Raw genomic sequence first — 19,523 nt, 5'->3', positions numbered from 1 at the left:
GAGGCTGAGACCATGGATTATCTGGATCTGCCTTGAGTCTTAGTGAGAAAGATGGACTATATGACATAAATAAAAATGAAAAAAAATTTACCCAGATTTATCCAGAGGTCTAGATCTGGATTCCCAGATTGGATCTAGAATTCTCCGATTAGATTTGAGAAAGATGGATTTGGCCTGAGTGGCAAAAATCTGGCTTTCCCTCTGTATCTTGGATCCTGATCCTGATCTCCTCTTACTGTTTCTCCTTGAATGCTAATTTCACAAACTCACAAGGAAACCCCCCATTTAAGGTAACAACTCCACTGGCTGCCCATCAGTTATCAAGCTCAATTCAAGGTCACAAATGTCATATTGAAAGTCATTTGTGGTCTTGGCCCCTCATATCTGTGCAACCACCTCTCAGCCTATGTTCTACCACAGCAGCTTTGCTCATTTGTATTGGGCCTTCTGCAGATAACAGCCTGCAATTGGGGAAAATCAAGTTGCCCATTAAGTGCTTTCTTTGTGGTAGCCCCTGCCTTATGGAATGGCTTGCCTGAGAAGATCATGAAATTTCCCACCCTCCTGGCATTCCATAATCTATGCAAAACTGAATTATTCAGGAGGGCTTTCTTCCCAGAGTATAGGGCTGTGACATAAGAAATAGCTCAGAGAGATGCCTTGGTAGGGGCAAGGATTATAGATTACGCCATTGGGTACTCTCTGTTGATATAGATAGGCTCCTGTTAGGGAGTTTCCATGTTGCTAAACAAGCCATGTTAGTTAGTTATGCTTTCTTTCAGAAAGATTTCATTTCTATCCTTGGCTTTATGCTTGTTTCAAATTTTCTACCACCATTCCCTATTGTATCTGCTCACTGAGTGTCCTAACTGTTGTTCATTATATTTTGCTTAGTGAATGTCCTGTTCGTTATATTGTATTTCACTTGCATTGTGTAATCCACCTTGGGTCTCAATGAGAAAGGTGGAAGATGACAACTTCTACTACTACTATTAATTTAAATGACAATCCAGCTATGCTGGTGATGATCTCCAAAAAGGGCCTTTCCCACATAGGTTACGTGCCCCAGGTCTGGTGCATTCATTTACCTCCTGGGTTTTCCTCAGCTTTTCTCTTATCTTTCCTAAATATGCTTTGCTGCAAGTTTTGTAGAAGTTCAGATTTTTCTGGTCCTGACTCTACAGCAGCCATTTCCTTTGCCCTCTATGTTTTTTTAAAAAAATAAGCAATTGAATATCATTGTATCAATCTGAGTATCTCTGAATTCCAAAGTTTCATTTTTATTTCAAAGATATGTGGGAAAGAATATCTCTGCAATGAAAAGGGCTAGAGACTTTTAAAAATAATTAAAAATTGAAACAGAAATGGATTCACAGATAGTTATACCCTTAAAATGAATTTAAATTGCTGTTTAAAAAATCAGAAAAGCCCTTGTGCTACAGGTATGGGGCTGCTATAGGGGACTGGTGCAGGGAACTGCAGGCAAACCTGCCATGTGGATGCTCTGTTGTGCTATATCAACAGCCACAGCAGCAGAGGGGAATTCTGTTGCCATGTGGAAAACACTGAAATCTTCAATCAAAGCTTGATTAGTGCCTGGTTTTGAGCTTTGTGAAGTCTGTGGTCCCCTGTTGTGGGTCTGATAAATCTACATTTAAATACAGAGTTCCATTTGATTCCTGCCATAACATATTGCCATATAGAATGAGGTGTGTGTATGTTATGATTCAAGTCAAGAAACAGAAGATTTAACACGAGTAAATAGATTTAGCTGCCTGGCTTAAATTACATTTAACAATAATCAGAGTAACACTTAAATACACATTGCTGTTAACTGATTTTATAAAGAGAGTAAGCCAGTGAAGTGTAGTGGTGGTTAGTGGTTAAGGTCTCAGACTAGCATTTGGAAGACCCAGGTTGAATCCCCACTCTGCCATGAAAGCTAATTGGATGACCTTGGAGCAGTCACTCAACCTAACCTACCTCACAGGGTTGTTGCCAGGATAAAATAGGGGAGAACAATGTAAGCTGCTTTGAATTCTCATTGGGGAGAAATGTTGGCTTGACTAGCTTATCTAATTCAGGAATAAAGTATTTTTTTACGGCCCTGGAACAAGTAGGATGCCAAATGAAGTCCTCTGAAAAATACAATATGGAAAACTTGCTATTATTGTTCCACACAGTAATGTAGCATTTGCAAAAGCAGCCCTGGTGCACTATTACCAGTCCTACACAGAAAGAACATCATTGGATGAATTCCTGTAACAAAGAATATGCTGCCAAAAGCAATCTTTGTACAGCTTTGGCTGAGCCAGAACTTCCCTTTGTGTAGCCTAATGGTTTTCTTCTAGAACAAATTCAAATCTTATCACAATGCATTGTGTATCTACAAGATTAACTAAAAGCTTTTGATTATGGCCTCTGAAAAATCCCTCCTGCACCATTATCTTTGTTTCAACATCTGTATGAGACATCACTATGCTAGGCAATGGGTTTTGTGATTAGGCAAGAATCCAATAGGCTAATTGATTCCAAACTACATGTTATTGAGGAATAAACACATGAAAGCTCTGGAGCTAAAAGCAAAAATATGTTTTCCAAAATGAAATGGCTTAGTTAAATCTAAGGATTTGTTGTAAGAAAAGAGCATCTCAAAATAGGAAACATGCAACGGCTGAATAGCAGAAGCAGAAGCTTCTGAGAACTACAGCTCTCTTCATCAGATGCACATTTCACTATGCACAATGCTATTGGATGTTTGCTTTAATCAAAACACTAAACATTAGATTTTCTGGATGGAAAATGAAGGAAACATTAAGAGATCAAGTTGCAATTAAAAGCCAGTATTTGTGATATGTCATATCAGTTTGTTCTGTACCATATCAAAATCCAATGTGATGCCAAAATCCAAGGAGGGAAGAAGGCACTATATACTATTTTGGTGGTGGAGAGTGCCCTCAAGTCATAGCTAACTTATGGCATCCTCCTGGTGAGGTTTTCATGGCAAGAGACTAACATTGGTTTGCCATTGCCTGCTTCTGCAGTCCTAGTCTTCGTTGGAGGTCTCCCATCTAATTACTATTTTAAGAGGGATGAGAAGCCTTCATCCCAAATCCATATTAATTTGCAAGCAATAAAATAAAGTATTCATAAAAGTGCACTTTCTATTGCTATCTTTTCCTTATATAATTTTCAGATATACAGCACGAAGAAAACCTCATTATTAATTTAACCAGTAATTAGTAAGCTATATATTCAGACTAACTTAGATTAAAAAAAAATTAGCAGCTAATATTAATTACAAGAATTTTTAACATATGTATATGTATATATTTTTTAATTATTGTAAGTAAGAAAAGTTAAGATTCTTAAAATAAAGAGGAAAAAAATTCAGATACTTCTAACAGACTGTTAAAATATACTACAATACAGTAACTTTTTAGCTTTTATACATCACATTCAAATTATAAAACAATATAATCTAAAAAGATATTATTACTTGCTATAATAGATTATATTATGTTATATTCTACTAGTTATAGTATATTAATCAGTAAATCTGCGATGTCTAATATTCTAAGCTCATAACCAAATTTACAAAGCTAATTTATCTTATTTATTTCCAGTTTTTATTTATAATAAGCAAAATATGTTTCCCATTTCTCTTCAAACTCTTTAATTGGTCTTCTGTTTATGTAATTTGTCAATTTTGCCATTACTGCATATTCTGATATTTTGTCTTTCCAATTTTCTCTGGTTGGGCAATCTTGTTCTTTCCATTTACTTGCCATTACTACTCTGGCTGCCATCAGCAGTTATCTGAATAATTTGCGTAGTATTCTTTCAACATTGTCTGGAAATATGCCCAGCAACATGGTCTCATGTTTCAAAATCTTCTGAATCTCAGCATGTATATCTTCCCAGAATTTTTTTATTTTACATGTCCAGCACATATGGTAAAAGGTGTCTTTTGCTTCCTTGCACTTCCAACACATCCTTATATACTTCTTCTCTTTTTTTTTTCAATGTCTTTTGGAGTAATGTGTGTGTGTTATGTGTTGTCAAGTTGCCTCCAACCTACAAAGATCCTACAAATGAGAGACCTCCAAAATATCTTATCATTAACAGACTTGCTTAGATCCTGCAAACTGGAGGATGTGGCTTCTTTTATTGAGTCAAACCATCTCATTTTGGGGCTTCCTCTTTTCTTACTGCCCTCTACTTTCCCTAACATTATTGACTTTTCCAGAAAATATTGTCTTCTCATGATGTGACCAAAGTACGGTAGCCTCAAGTTTTGTCATTTTAGCTTCTAGGGAGAATTCAGACTTGATTTGATCTAGTACCCATTTATTTGTCTTTTTGGCCATCCATGGTATCCGCAAAACTCTCCTCCAGCACCACATTTCAAATGAATCAATTTTCTTCCTGTAAGCTTGCTTCACTGTCCAACTTTCACATCAATACATAATAATGAGGAATACAATAGTTTGGATTATCTTGATCTTGGTTCCCAGAGAGACATCTTTAAGGACCTTTTCTAGCTCCCTCACAGCTGCTCTTCTGAGTCTCAATCTTCTTCTGATTTCTTCATTGCAGTCTCCCATTTGGTTGATGAGTGAGGCAAGGAATAGAAAATCATGAATAATTTCAATTTCCTCATTGTCAAATTTAAAATTGTGCAATTCCTCAGTGGTCATTAGCATCAGAAAGCATCAGAAAGATAGGGACTTCCGGTTTGGGAATATGGTGGCCTGACGCAGCTCAGGGAGCTGGTCTGTCCGAGCTGCTGTTTGTGAGGGCTAGTGGGGTGCAAGATCACCCGTGGCCCCCTGTTCTCAGGCGGAGAACAGGCATGAATGCTCAAGACCCCGAGAGTGTGTTTGATCATGGCTGTGGGGGGGGGGGATCTACGCAACAATCTCTCACCCAGCCTTGATGTCCCGCTCTGAGAAGGGTGGCAGAGATCTCTGCAGCGGCTTTGGAGTCATTGATTTGACATAAGACCATCGTACCCAAGCTTCGGCAACTAATTTGGACTAATTTGAGCAATGAAACAGTGATTACAACCTGCGAAGAAATTAGTAAGGTAAAGATTGCTATCTCTCTTTTGAAGTTAAAACTTGACAAAATGAATTCAAGCTAAGCGGAGGGAAAAAAATGGGAACGCTTTAAAACTTTATTGGTTATTTTCCGGCAAATGAATTATTAAAATAGAAGCTTTTATAGAATGAGAGCAAAAAAAGGACTATTGTTTACATACCTGCGGTTTAAGAGAGACAGCGAAGTGTGGGAAATCTGAAAGACCGCGAGAAGTGCTGTGCTGTGAAGATGGAACAGGAAGTGCGTCATCAGAATAGAGCGATGGGCTAGAAGCAGCTGTTAAAGGGAAGACTGGAAAAAGGAAGTATGCCATTTTGGAAAAGGGAAAGGGTACGACTTCATCATAAGCAGAAGTGGGCCATCTCGGAGAAGGGTAAGAGCAGAATCTTCGATAAAGAACCATAGAGAAAAGACGCCCACCATTTTGGATATCGGAAGTGTTAAAACTGTGAAGAACTGGACAAAAATAAACTTTTAAACTTTGAAAATAAATTATCTATGCCACGGAGCTATGGGAAAGAGCAGACTCGTGGGAGCGAGGTAAAGTAAGCCCCACGATGTCAAAAAAGGAGTGGCAGTCGGCGTTGGACAGTCTTGATAAGAAAGTGGTGGAGGGAAATAAAGAGATTAAAGATATGATCAAAGAGATGGTAAAAGATCTGAAAGAGACATTTAAATTAGAGGTGGCAGAACTAACAAAGAGTATAGATGAAGTCAAGAAAGAGTTGCAAACGACACAGCAGAAAGTTAAAGAAGTGGAAGATGTAACTGATAAGTTGTCCTCTTCTTTTAAGACAGAGACTAAGGGTTTGAAAGGAAGGATGGCCGTGATGGAATGTAAACACATGGAAAAACAACTCGGATTTCATGGATTCCCGGAGGTAGAGGGGAAATCAAACCAAGAGCAAATTTCAGAAATACTGGCAGAATTTTTAGGCAAGGAAGTGGAGGAGGTGGCAGCTCTTCTAGATGTGGCATACAGAATCAACTTGAGATATGCAGCTCAAAGAAACCTACCAAGAGATACGATTGTGCAATTTACTACAAAAAGAGTAAGAGAAGATATCGTCAGTAAGCAATTTCAAGACCCTCTGGAAATTGACGGAAAAGGGGTGAGAATAATGAAAGAATTGCCCAGAGAGGTTTTGTTGGACAGGAAGAAATACAAAGAATTGGTGCAAATGTTGAAAGAGTTGAATATCAGATACAGATGGGAGATACCAGAGGGTTTGAGTTTTGAATTTCAAATGGTTAGGAAAATTATCAGATCTGGACACGAGATGGAGATGTTTCTGCTTGGTAATGAAAAAGACTTACCTAAAAGATCTAGAATTTGATTATGGAATGTAAAATAATATCTTGGAATATAAATAGACTGAATTCACCGTCTAAATGCAGAACTACCTTTTATTGGCTATACAAACAGCATTGCAATATAATTTGTTTACAAGACACCCATATCAAGAAACAAGATGTGAAATATTTAAAAAATGTTAAATTGGGGAGAGAATTTGTTGCCGCATCAAAGCAAAAAAAAAAAGAGTTGTTCTGTATGTTAAAGATGAGCTGCAACCAAAATCGGTATTTAGTGATGTAGAAGCCAGATACATAGCAGTGGAAATTATTTGGAAGGAGAAAAAAATATTGATGATTGGGATTTATGCACCAAACGGTGCTAAAGATAATTTTTTCAAAGACTTGAAGAAACAACTAGAAGGATTAACTTACTCACAAATAATCTTGGCAGGTGATTTCAACGGAGTTACGAATTTAAATGATGATAAAAAAACAAAGGGTGCTAAAAAAAAAGGACTACTGCCAAAATCTTTCTTTGAAATTAAAGATCAGGAAAACTTGGAAGATGTTTGGAGAAGAAGTAACCCTAAAGTAAAACAATATACCCATTATTCGGCAAGGCATTCGACATTATCAAGAATTGGTATGATATGGGCCGCTAAAGACCTGGTTATATGGACTAAAGATGTAGAAATAATGCCCAAAGTAGGCTCAGATTATAATCCAGTTATGTGGAAATTTGGGAAAAGCACCAAAAGATGAGAATGGAGAATAAATGAAGATCTGCTGCAGCAAGAGGGTAATATAGAGATACTACAGAAGGAAACCAAATTCTTTGTACAGTACAATTTGAATAAGACGGTTTCAACATATAAAGTTTGGGATACGTATAAGGCGGTTATTAGAGGAGTTTTAATGGATTTAAATGCAAGAGACAGAAGGAAAAAAGAAGAAAAGAGGAAAGAAATTGTGGATAGTATTCAAATTAAGGAACTGCAATTGAAAAAAAGACCAGGGAAAAAGAAAATTCATCAAGAAATTAAAATTTTGCAAGAACATTTAAAGGCATTGGAGAATAAAGAGTTGGAATGGGACTTGAAGAAATTAAATCAAAAATCATTTGAGGGTGCGAATAAACCTGGGAAATATTTAGCGTGGCAACTGAAAAAGAGAAGGGAAAAAAAGGTGATAACTAAGATTCAAGAAGAAGGGAAGATGTTAATGGACCAATCAGCTATAAGCAGAGCATTTTTTAAGTTTTATGCAAAATTGTACCAAAAGAAAGAGGTAAATTTGGATGCTATTGAACAGTATCTGAGTAAAATTAATCTACCAAAGATATCAGAAAAATGGAAGGAAAAATTGAATGCTGAAATAACAGAGATGGAAATAAAGGAGGCGATACAGTCGACTAAATTAGGAAAGGCACTAGGACCAGATGGAATTACGGCTAAATTTTATAAAGTATTAGCAAACGAACTGGTGCCTTTCCTGAAAATAGTGATGAATGAAATTTTAAAAGGGCAAAGGGTTCCAGAATCCTGGAATGAAGCTAACATATCATTGATACCAAAAGAAGATCAGGACTTGAGTAGTGTTAAGAATTATCGACCTATTTCATTGTTGAATAACGACTATAAAATATTTGCAAAAATTTTGGCGGAGAGGTTAAAAGAATGGCTTGTTGAGTTCATTTCAGAGGAACAAGCAGGATTCTTTCCAAATAGACAAATTAAAGACAATTTAAGAATTGTAATAAATGTGATAGTGTTATGATAGACATTGTGAGAAAGAAGTTGGTTTCTTTTTTGTTGATGCAGAGAAAGCTTTTGATAATTTGAACTGGAATTTTGTGTTCGCCACAATGGAAAGACTGCAACTGGGAAATGAATTTATTCAAGCGGTGAGAGCGATATACAAAGACCAATGTGCAGCAATTGTAGTAAATGATGATTTAACCAAAAAGCTGGAAATAAGAAAAGGTACAAGACAAGGTTGCCCACTATCTCCACTGTTGTTTATTTTGATTTTGGAATTGTTATTGATTCAGATAAGAGATGATGACGCTATAAGAGGCATAAAGATTAGGGAATTTACTTACAAGGTTAGAGCTTTTGCGGATGATGTGATGGTTATTGTTGAAGATCCAATACAAAACATGCTGAAGTTACTTGATAAGATAAAGGAATTTGGAGATTTGGCTGGATTTTACGTGAACAAGAGAAAATCAAAGATATTATGTAAGCATATGGTCAAACAAAAGCAACAAGAATTGATGGAAATTACTAACTGTGAAGTAACACATAAAGTAAAGTATTTAGGAATTGAGGTTACTGCAAAGAATATTGATTTATTCAAGAATAACTATGAAAAGTTATGGCAGCAGATTGATAGAGATTTGATTAAATGGAACAAATTAAATCTGTCATGGCTGGGAAGAATTGCTGCAGTAAAGATGAATGTGTTACCACGGATTATGTTTTTATTACAAACAATACCAATAATTAGAGACAGTAAGCAATTTGAAAAATGGCAGAGGAAAATATCAGACTTCGTATGGGCAGGCAAGAAACCTCGAGTAAAGATGAAAGTTTTGTGTGATGCTGAAGAAAGAGGTGGACTGCAATTACCAAATATCAGACTGTACTATGAAGCTGTGTGTTTGGTGTGGCTAAGAGATTGGATGTCATTGGAGAATCGCAAGCTTCTAACCTTGGAGGGTTATAAGAAATTGTTTGGTTTGCATGCCTATATGTGGCAGGATAAATTAAAAGCAGATGCTATGTTTCTACATCTTTATATTAGAAGCCTCTTCACGATCTGGAAAAGGTACAAGAATTATTTGGGTGAAGGTATCCCTGCATGGGTGGTACCGTTTGAAGTTATTGACCCGAAAGCTATCTATAATAAAGAACAATGTTTGCCATATAAAGAGATATTGATAATGGAACAAAATATGATTAAAATCAAAACAGAAGAAGAATTATCTCTATATTATGGATGGTTTCAGTATAGGCAAATTAAGGATTTATATAACTCGGACTGCTCAAAAGGGGGAATTAGATGGAAAGACTCGGAGTTGGAGGAAAATATACTACAAGAAAGTAAGAAGAAGATATCAAAAATTTATAAAATACTTTTGAAGTGGTACACAGAAGATGAATCTTTTAAAGTCCAGATGGTGAAGTGGGCTATCAATTGTCAGAGAGATATAACAATGGAAGCACGGGAGCATTTGTGGAATAATACACTAAAAATTTCAACCTGTACCAGTATTAAGGAGAATGTTTACAAAATGATATATAGGTGGTACTTGATGCCTGAAAAAATAGCGTATGGAAATGCTAAGATGTCAGATAAATGTTGGAAATGTAAAAATCATGAAGGATCATTCTATCATATGTGGTGGACTTGTGAAGTGGCTAAACAGTACTGGGGAGATATTTTAGAAGTGATGAATGAAATTCTGCAGACATCGATAACAAAGAACCCAGAACTATTGCTACTGAACTTAAATATGGAAGATGTTCCTATGCAATATAGAACATTAGTATTTTATATGACAACAGCGGCAAGAATATTATATGCGCAGAAATGGAAGGTGCAAGAAATACCATCTATTGAAGATTGGATACAAAAATTGCTGTACACGGCAGAAATGGATAAAATGACGGCTGAGAGATCAGAGCTTAGAAGAATTTTTTAACGAATGGGGGAGGTTAAGACAATATTTAGAGAAGTGGGACGTAAAGGGAATATTGTGGCAATTGGAAAGTTATTAAATTTGGAGATTAAGAGATATGAATCTTTATCTGATAAAGGGAAGTTTTAACTATGGTTAGTTTAAGATTAGAATTAGATTTGAAACTAATGGATATTATTTAGTATAGTAAAGTAAAATGTTATGATATGTAGAGATAAGTAAGTAATAGACTTTGTTATTGGGTTGGAAAGCTGTTGGAAGTCTCAGAAAAAGGGGGGGAGGGAAAGGGTGGGGGAATATAGATATTAAGGTTCTAATAGATAAATGTTATTGTAAATTATGCTCACCTAATAAAAAAAATTCAAAAAAAAGAGAAAGCATCAGAAAGATGGTTATCTTTCAAAGGCCCACTGAAACTCAACAGCTTTGGCCTGCTTCTGCAAGTCCAGCAGCAATCTAATTCAGGAGACTTCCTAAGGGAAATCATTTTACTAACTAGGTATTTTTACCAAGAAAGCCCATAAACTGCGACTGCTTTGCTACTACTGCCTTTATATCACATGACTTCAAGAAGGCAGTACGCTGTGTTTACACATATTGTCCTATACTTCTATTCCAGCTGTTTTTTCCCTGCTGCTTCATTGCCCTCAATTCTCTAGAAAGCTTCAGAGCTCCTGAGTTTTAATCAGTGGGAGAATGTGCCTAGTTTCTATTGTGTCAACTAATTAGGATATTTGAACAGCTTTTTCAGCAAGTGTTCAAAGAATGCCTGTCTGCTTCCCAAGAATCCTTTCCCAGGTCATAACATTGGAGCATACATACTGATGCACTGCCTCATGTCAGTTACATTTCCCAGCACCAGATATGGCTGAAAGCCACTTGGAAATTCAACCCCTATCCCCAAGAATGATAGATCTGAATGGGGAATAGTAGCTTCAGAATATTTTCAAGGATTGACAGAAGTCACTCACTATATAGGTGATCCTGGTCATGTAGTTTACAGCAATCAATGAGAGTGTTACTGAAAGTAAGGGCTTAACTTTATAGAATTTCTGTGCATGTGCTTACAAACCAGTTGGATTTGTAGTTCATGCAGTTTTACAGGAATCCATTATCGTTTCATCATGTGAACAGTGCTGCCAATAAAAAACTTTGAGCATGCACCTACAAATCAGCTAGATTTGTAGCTTGCATAGTTTCACAGCAACCAGCACAAGTTTTATAGAGCGTAAGGGCTTAACATTCAACAGCTTTTGTGCATGAGCATTAAAAGCAGCTGGCTTTCAGGGATGTGATTTGCTGAACATTGACTGTAAATCAATCTCATTCTACATTCTATGCTGGAGAAGAATGTTTGGGAGAAAATGATTCATAATATATCCGAAAAATACAAGCTGGACAAATTCATTTTCCAAATCACAAATTTATGAACATCAGTGTCAATATTCATGTCAACCATGGAGGCCCAGTTAATCCTGTACCAGAGATCAGCCAGGGTTCTAATAGACTAGCTAGAGCTATGTCAACTGGGACTTTCATGCAGGCAGTCTGGAAACATATTAGATTCGTTATCATCTGGGAACAGGCTGTCTCGTCTGTTTTCCCACTTGTGCAGAGACATGGAGTTCTGCTTTTAAAGGTTACTTCCTATTCAGGACATTCTTCTGTAGGATCCGCAGTCTTGACATTACCACATCCCAGTCTGCATAGGCTCCTTCAAGGTGACGGGATATTTCTGTCCCTGCCTGGTAACTCAGTCGGCCATGCAGTACACGCCAGTTGTCAAATACCACTATTTCACCTACAAAAAGAATGAAGTGAATGCAAATAGTGAGAAGTGTGATAGACTGGGAGAGCTCCAACACATTTTGAGTTAGCTGATGGTTAATTCTTTGCTGCAAATCTGGGTATGGCATGATGTGTGGCGAGAGGAAGATTAATCATGGCCTGATCCAAGTTACGAAATCCAAGCTGAAACCGATTGATTGATTTTTAGCCTGCCCTCCCCGCAAGCAGGCTCAGGGGCAGGTTACAATCATAAATAAATTACAATAAATAAAACCAATAAAATACATCTCAGTACCAACTTGGATTTCAGCATTCCAGATGGTGCACCCTTCCCCCGTCCCTGCCCACTATACACAAGGGAAGAAAAGGGTGGACGTGTGGGTTGGTGAAACTCTTAACTCCTCAAGCATGGGGAGGCAGATGGACCATATGTTCCCCACCACTGGCAGGAGACTGGCAGGGAGGCTAATTAGATGGATCCAGTGCTGGCCTCAACCATATGCCTGGAGGAACATCTCTGTCTTACAGGACCGCCGAAAAGATACAAGATCTTGGCGGGCCTGAGTGTCTTCTGACAGAGACTTCTACCAGGTTGGGGCCAGGACAGAAAATGGGCCTCCCTGGGGCCAGGGACCACCAGTGTTTAACTGCAAATCTAAGAGCCCTCCGAAGTACATATGGGGAGAGGTGGTCCCTCAGGTATGCTGGTCCCAGTCCATTTAGGGCTTTATAGCCCTAACTGGACCTCGCCCTGTCTGTTCTCACCATGTCTTTCTGAGGTAGCAAAAGACTAGTAACCTCTGAGTTGCCATCACATTTTGTAAATAGTAAAACTTGAATCAAAACATTAACAAACACATGGTATTCTTGTGATGATTAATGTTCTTGCATAAGAAACCACCTCTGGTATTCCCTAGTTATGGGCAGACATGCCCCTGCCTCAACTTGGATATCCAAAAATTAATCAATGTTATGAATTTTAGATCAATAGAAATCTAGATATCTTGCTGTACCCTGTGAACCCCCCCTCACCCCAATATAAGCAAGAATTTCCATGTCATTTGACTTCGTTTTGCACTGCTTATTGGTGCTGGGCAGTCATAGCTAGACTACCCATATGGCTTATCCACGCTGAGATGGGCACAAAATACAGAAAGGCCTTAGATGCTCTCACACATCTGTTTCTCACCTGAGCTATCTACACATCTCTGACTTGTCTATTCCATGCATTTTCAGCTGTGTCTGAAGCCTTTCTGCAGCTGACAACCAACTGTGTTAAGAAGACCACAGGAGGAGAGGGCAGGGACAGTCCCACTTATGCTGGGAAGGATAGTGGGGTGCACTGAGGCCTCTAGCTACTGTTTTACATTCCAACCAAGATCAATAGGACTTCAAAGCCCTCTGTGATGTAAAAGTGAATTGCAGCTCATCATTTGGGAATCTCTGTCTTGAACCAGGCCAATACCACCTGGCCATCCAAACAGAGCCCCCTAGCCATGCAATGTGGACTGTCAAGTGCTTGACAACTCCTGGTTTTGCATCCTAGGTAGGTAAGTAAATCAGAAGATTTACTGAGTTTCTAGGTGGGCTGAAGGGCTGCATCCTAAATGCATCTTTAAACTATCATTGTTATAATTAAGAAATGGGGGAAAGCCTGAAAAATAACAATAATTATATCATTCAATGCTGTACATATCCTGTGATCTTGTACAAGTGACAGAAAAGCATGGGATTTAGTAGTTAGCAAAGAATGTGGAATCTTGAGAGTTTTAGCTTTCATTTGAAACAACCCCTCCCTAAGTTTCTATTCCTTAGAGATGCAAAAATAAGCTAAAAGGATGTGGATAATACCGAGTGAAACCTCGATGACCAAAAAGGGTACCACATCCCAGTAGTAGGTGTTAGAGCTTCAATGCCCTGCATATATCTTTGCCTATACTTATGATGAACAGAAGTATAATAAGTGCCAAATAAACTATGGTTTGCAATTATGCTTCATTTATGTGGTGCACACATGCAGCAAAATTTATCTTGTCAAGTAGATTTGGGGGTTTGGGATGTATATTTTGGATTTTTTAAAAAAGCATACCTCTGGGTAAAATCTTTTATCGCATCAGTGGAGATATTTCAGATGTACCTGTATGTGTGTAAATCTTTAAAAAGCTACTTTACTTACCTGGTTTCATCTTGTAGGAGTACTTATTCTCCACACAATTTAACAGAAGAACAAAGTCTTTGAGAGCAGTATAAAATGGCTTTACTTTTTCAGCAGGTATGTCAAATATTGTGTCTCTGGTAGCATTATTAAAGTTAATACGAACCACCTGGCCCTTGTTATCTACACTATTAAGAAATGAAGAAGAAAGTGTGTTATCTTGACATTCAATCCTGAGCAGTTTAGGTGTATGAAAACATAATTTTCTGATTAAAATTGTTTACTCTCCTCAAGCGGAAAGGAAGAAATTAAAATAAAACAGAAATTTCTTCATTACAATGGAGAGTAGTGCAAAGGGTTATATGCTATGATAGAGTAGGCACAAGTTTTCACAAAAGATTTTATAAGCAATCCATAGTAGATTATAAAATAGTAAATGCATTAGCATATGGATTTTTTTGGAAATTTTTTTAATCCCACCCTTTCTCAAAGGATATGAGGATAGCACCCATGAGTCTCCTTTGAAAACCTGTTTTTTTTTCTTCCACAAGGTGGCAGAAATTGATCTGTGGATTTTTGCTATTTAAACATTTTAACAAGAATCTTGCTGTGCGACTGTAATTCAGAGTAAAACAGCTACATGACATGTGCTGCTCCAGGCAGTAGGGTATAATCAGATTTTGCACTGTTACTTACTCTAGAATTCTTTGCTTGGCCTGCACTGAGAAATCACAGTAATCGGCCCCAATGTCTGTGAAATCGACAAGGGTGGAGGTCAAGATTTGGAATGCTTGAGGATTTTGTTCCTTAAGCTTGTTTGCTACATGAAATCCATCTACAACTTCGCTCTCCCCTCCAGTGGATGTTTGTTTTATACAGTGCAGGAATTGAATCTGTAACAAATTAATGCTGTATTATAATCTGGCCTAGATGCATTATAATTCATAACCATCATTTCATTTAAACTCTGAATTAGTGTTTTTAATTACTTTCTGCTTTTACTTACTGAAAACTGCCATCGGGATGGCATGAGCTACAAACCGCCATGAAAAGATACTAATAAAATTCACATTTAGAAATGTTTTATTACTCTGCTACACCACTACTCTTCTACTACTCAACAGAAAGTATACTTGAATAAATATGCTGTGAGTCAGGACCAAATCATCCATATTATATATGCATGCAAATGCACTATTTTTCTTTCTTTTCCTGAAGTAGTTTCAGCCAGAAGAGAGTCAACAGTCAGTGCAGTTAATAGCTGGCTTATTTTGGCAATTAGAGGAACTGGGGACTGATAACCATTATGGGGATGCTTGACCTGGCTTTGGCAGCAGTTTCAGGAAAAAAAATGGTAGCTACCAAGAGGCAATTAGGCTAACTAAAATGAGAAATCATGTATTCGTATACTGAAGTCAGTCTTTTTGAATTCCCTCTCTTTTTGCTCTCTCCTCGGCATGAGGCACAGCAGTTCTGGCGAGACACTGACTAAACTCCCTGAGGAGAGTGAGCTGTCTGGGGTGTAAACCACTTGCCACGCTGGGGTTTTTACTGTCTCTTCTCTTTGGCCAACTTGCTCTCATTCTGGCAGCAATTTGGGTATTGAGATGAGAGCAAACAGGCTGTGGAGAAGGGTGGAGGACTGTTGGAGAGAAAGGGCCCTTTATTTACCTACTTGGCAAAAGGCATGCAGCTCAGGGAGGCTTGTAGCCTCCATACCATCTAGTGGCAACTGTTTCTATGTGGGAACAACCTGCCAAGTACAAGCCCCACCAGGCAATGGCCTTGCCCACTTTTCTCAAACATGGAGCAGGTGCCACACCAGGGAATGGTGCTCAGAAAAGCCATAGGTGGCATGGCAAAGAACCATGTAGCTTCAGAGCCACTCAATATCATTATTGGTTGTTGGGGGTTTTCCGGGCTGTATTGCCGTGGTCTTGGCATTGTAGTTCCTGACGTTTCGCCAGCAGCTGTGGCTGGCATCTTCAGAGGTGTAGCACCAAAAGACAGAGATCTCTCAGTGTCACAGTGTGGAAAAGATGTAGGTCATTTGTATCTACTCAGGAGGGGTGGGGTTGAGCTGAGAAGATTAGCACATCAAGCACCAATCCATATGCAAAAGAACCTTCTCAGGATTCAGTGAAGCCTCCCGCCATTAGCATTCCACACCCTGGGAAACTCTTACAGAATGACTCAGCTCAACCCCACCCCTCCTGAGTAGATACAAATGACCTACATCTTTTCCACACTGTGACACTGAGAGATCTCTGTCTTTTGGTGCTACACCTCTGAAGATGCCAGCCACAGCTGCTGGCGAAACGTCAGGAACTACAATGCCAAGACCACGGCAATACAGCCCGGAAAACCCCCAACAACCATCGTTCTCCGGCCGTGAAAGCCTTCGACAATACAATATCATTATTGTTCATCAACCAAAACTGATCTCTTATCAGGTCTTTGTTGTCCCTTCACCATCCCAGAGATGAATGGGCATGGTACAATGGGCTTCAGAATCCTATGCACTTCTTTTAGACTACACATGCTGCTGCAAAATGTATTAAGAGCATGTATTGTCCAAGGCTTTCACGGCCGGAGAACGATGGTTGTTGTGGGTTTTCCGGTAGATACAAATGACCTACATCTTTTCCACACTGTGACACTGAGAGATCTCTGTCTTTTGGTGCTACACCTCTGAAGATGCCAGCCACAGCTGCTGGCGAAACGTCAGGAACTACAATGCCAAGACCACGGCAATACAGCCCGGAAAACCCACAACAACCAATGTATTAAGAGCAGTTTGGCCTTCTGTGAATAATAAGTAATGTAATTCCCATGGTTCCTAGTGTCCTCATTAACTGCTGCAACTGGACACAGCAGCATAGGAACTATATTTTCTGGACTATCTACTGTATTTACTCAAAACGATGAGAGTTGTTCCCCAAAAGCACCATTAGAAAAAAAGAGTTGTCCTATATTTGCACAAATGTTACAAATATGCACAGTTAAAAGTACTCTTCTTGTGTATATCAGATTTTTTGAGAGGGTCTTCATACATTTATGGTGGTTTTCCTTTGTGGTAAATACAGTACAGACCACAACAGCATCTAAAGATGCTGGAAACCAGGGGACGGGTCTTCACACTGCTACACATTCTCATGATAGCATCCAAGGCCCTCACATATCACAGCAGCTGTACACAGGTCACCATGGAACATATATCTGCAGGACATTCCTTAGACTTGGGGGAGGCATACACTAAAAATCAGCTATTTGCTTTTGAGGGAAATGCTCTTGGAGACATTTGGGAGGTGCTCTCTTGGTACTTCTCTCATGCTCACCTGGTACATTTGTAAGTAAGCAAACAGATATTACAAAACTCAGTAAGTCTCTTCACAAGGAGACTGACTGTAAAATACTGCCCTGCTAGGGAAGTGGGGAATATGAAACACTTTTATTGGAGTGGGGTTTTTTGCTCCCCTTTATAAAATGTCTTATTAGAATTTCAAAGTATCATGTAACCAGAGCAGATGTACACAAGCATGTAGTGAGAACATTTAGATGGTAGACCATTTCCAAAATGTTTTAAAGCTATTTTTATTTTGTACAAGCATTTTCAAATTGAAGAGATTGTGAGTAACATCATATGGGACTGTGTGATTCTTGGCACGAATGAGATAGTGAGCTAACTTTCATTTGTTTCCCATTTGAGGAATACCCCCCCATTTCCATGCCATATTCACTTGTACAGTTTCTAAATGAATTTTCAAGACAACACATTAGTGTGAATGAGCTGGCACATATTCAGAGGAATATGATGCTAGTCTGCTCAATTCATTAATAATATGACTGCTACAAATTGTCTGAGGGCCTTGAGCAAATGTTTCCTACAACACGTGCACTTCAACATTAATCTGCTTTCTTTGCAAATGCAGACTGGATGGCAAGAATTTTGTCATAGTGTCAGAATGTTATAAGTTCAGTAGGTTATTAAAGTACTGCACAAAAAATGAATCATGGTTTCCACTGAAACATTCAGCTTCACAATGCATGTATGGGCTTTCCTGCATCTATTGTATGGTAACCAAGGTGAATTTGATTTAGTACTTGGCTAATTCAGAATGTCTCTGTTACACCCAATTGGTGTTGCTCTTTGTCTATAGCCAATCCACACAAAAGCACAAACACTTAGAGTCCAGTGAGAGAAGGAAATCTATATCATTTATTTAAATGGGAGGAGCACCGGCAAGGCGGAAGATCACGCTTCCACATACACCGTGCTCATCAAAGTTACAAAGGCTTGTGCAAGACATTTTATACCCTTTGGTTCATTACAATATTGGGGTTCTAATTGGCTTAAGTCCCCTCAGGACCTCCATTGGTGTTAACAGGTTGCCTCCTCCAATGAAACCAAAGCATCTTTATTGGAAGAATAATCCTGGTCATCATCTTAATTACAATATTTCCCATTTTCCTTTGCTTATCAGTTTAGCACCGTGTCTTATCGTTTTCTAGGAACATCTCTTCCGACCTATACTTCCCATCCAGACTAAATTGGGTTTCTCTCTTCTTTTGCTGACTTGACACTTATAACATATTCCAAGGCCAACTTGTATCATGTAAGCTGGTGCTGTTTCCTCCTAGCCTTTGTGGAGGCGACATACTTTCCCTCTTGAAATGTGCAAAAGGTTACTTTCGCTGCCTGGGGTCCTCATAGCCTTGGGTTGCTCTGCATATCTAAAGCTGCTGTTTCTATGGGCTTTTGTTCTCTCCCTGTATTCTGCTATGTATGGGCAGGTGTCTTCAACTCTCCCTTTGGCAGCTGCTCCTTCCTCCTTTACCTTTTGGTTAGTCTTCTAACTCCATCTATTGTGTGCAGGGCCGGATTGAGGGGGGGACAGGGGGGGTAGTCTGCCCCCGGTGCCACCAGAGGGGCCACCAGGCGCAGCTGCTAGCCACTGGGAGTGCCCCGCTGAGGGGGTAGTGTGGGCGGCCTCCCAGCCCTTTGTGCCATTCGCCTGCCCGGCTGAGGGGTTGGCGAGCTTGCCGCGCGCTCCCTGTCCTGCTGGGCATGTGAGTGGCACGGAAGGCTGGGAGGCCGCCTGCGCCATTCGCCTGCCCCGCAGGACAGGGAGCGCATGGCAAGCTGGCCACCCCCTCAGCGGGGCAGGCGAGTGGCACAGGTGGCCTCCTAGCCACTGCTGCTGCTCTGCTGGCGGCAGGCACGCCCTTTGTAATGACGTCACGAAGTGATGTCATTACATGGTGCTGGAAGCACGCGTGCGCTGTGAGCACACGCAAGGGCAGCCAAACTTCGCTTGTCCCGGGCACTGGGAACACTAGATCCGGCACTGATTGTGTGCATATATTTTCTCCCTTAAGGGGAGTATTTTAATAATAATAATAATAATAAGAAGAAGAAGAAGAAGAAGAAGAAGAACAACAACAACAACAACAACATTTGATTTATATACTGCCCTT

At 39.2% G+C, this 19,523-nt stretch overlaps 1 protein-coding gene across 6 annotated transcripts in view; it reads right to left on the bottom strand.

Annotated features, from left to right (window-relative positions):
• Positions 1-11,509: 11,509 nt before the first annotated feature.
• BBOX1 (gamma-butyrobetaine hydroxylase 1) overlaps positions 11,510-19,523 on the bottom strand; it is a 62,276-nt gene continuing 54,262 nt past the window's right edge. For all 6 annotated transcript variants that reach the window (XM_054970513.1, XM_054970514.1, XM_054970515.1 and 3 more), the window contains 3 exons: positions 14,742-14,938; positions 14,067-14,233; positions 11,510-11,903 (listed from right to left, as the gene is read on the bottom strand). In XM_054970513.1, coding sequence (XP_054826488.1) covers positions 11,743-11,903; positions 14,067-14,233; positions 14,742-14,938 — 525 coding nt within the window. In that variant the 3' untranslated portion in view covers positions 11,510-11,742. The remainder of the gene's footprint in view (positions 11,904-14,066; positions 14,234-14,741; positions 14,939-19,523) is intronic.

This window comes from Eublepharis macularius, chromosome 2, assembly GCF_028583425.1.
Source record: "Eublepharis macularius isolate TG4126 chromosome 2, MPM_Emac_v1.0, whole genome shotgun sequence".
NCBI classification, from domain to species: Eukaryota; Metazoa; Chordata; class Lepidosauria; order Squamata; family Eublepharidae; genus Eublepharis; species Eublepharis macularius.
The sequence above is the reverse complement of the archived record's forward strand: the minus strand, read 5'-3'. Positions and strand labels throughout refer to the sequence as shown.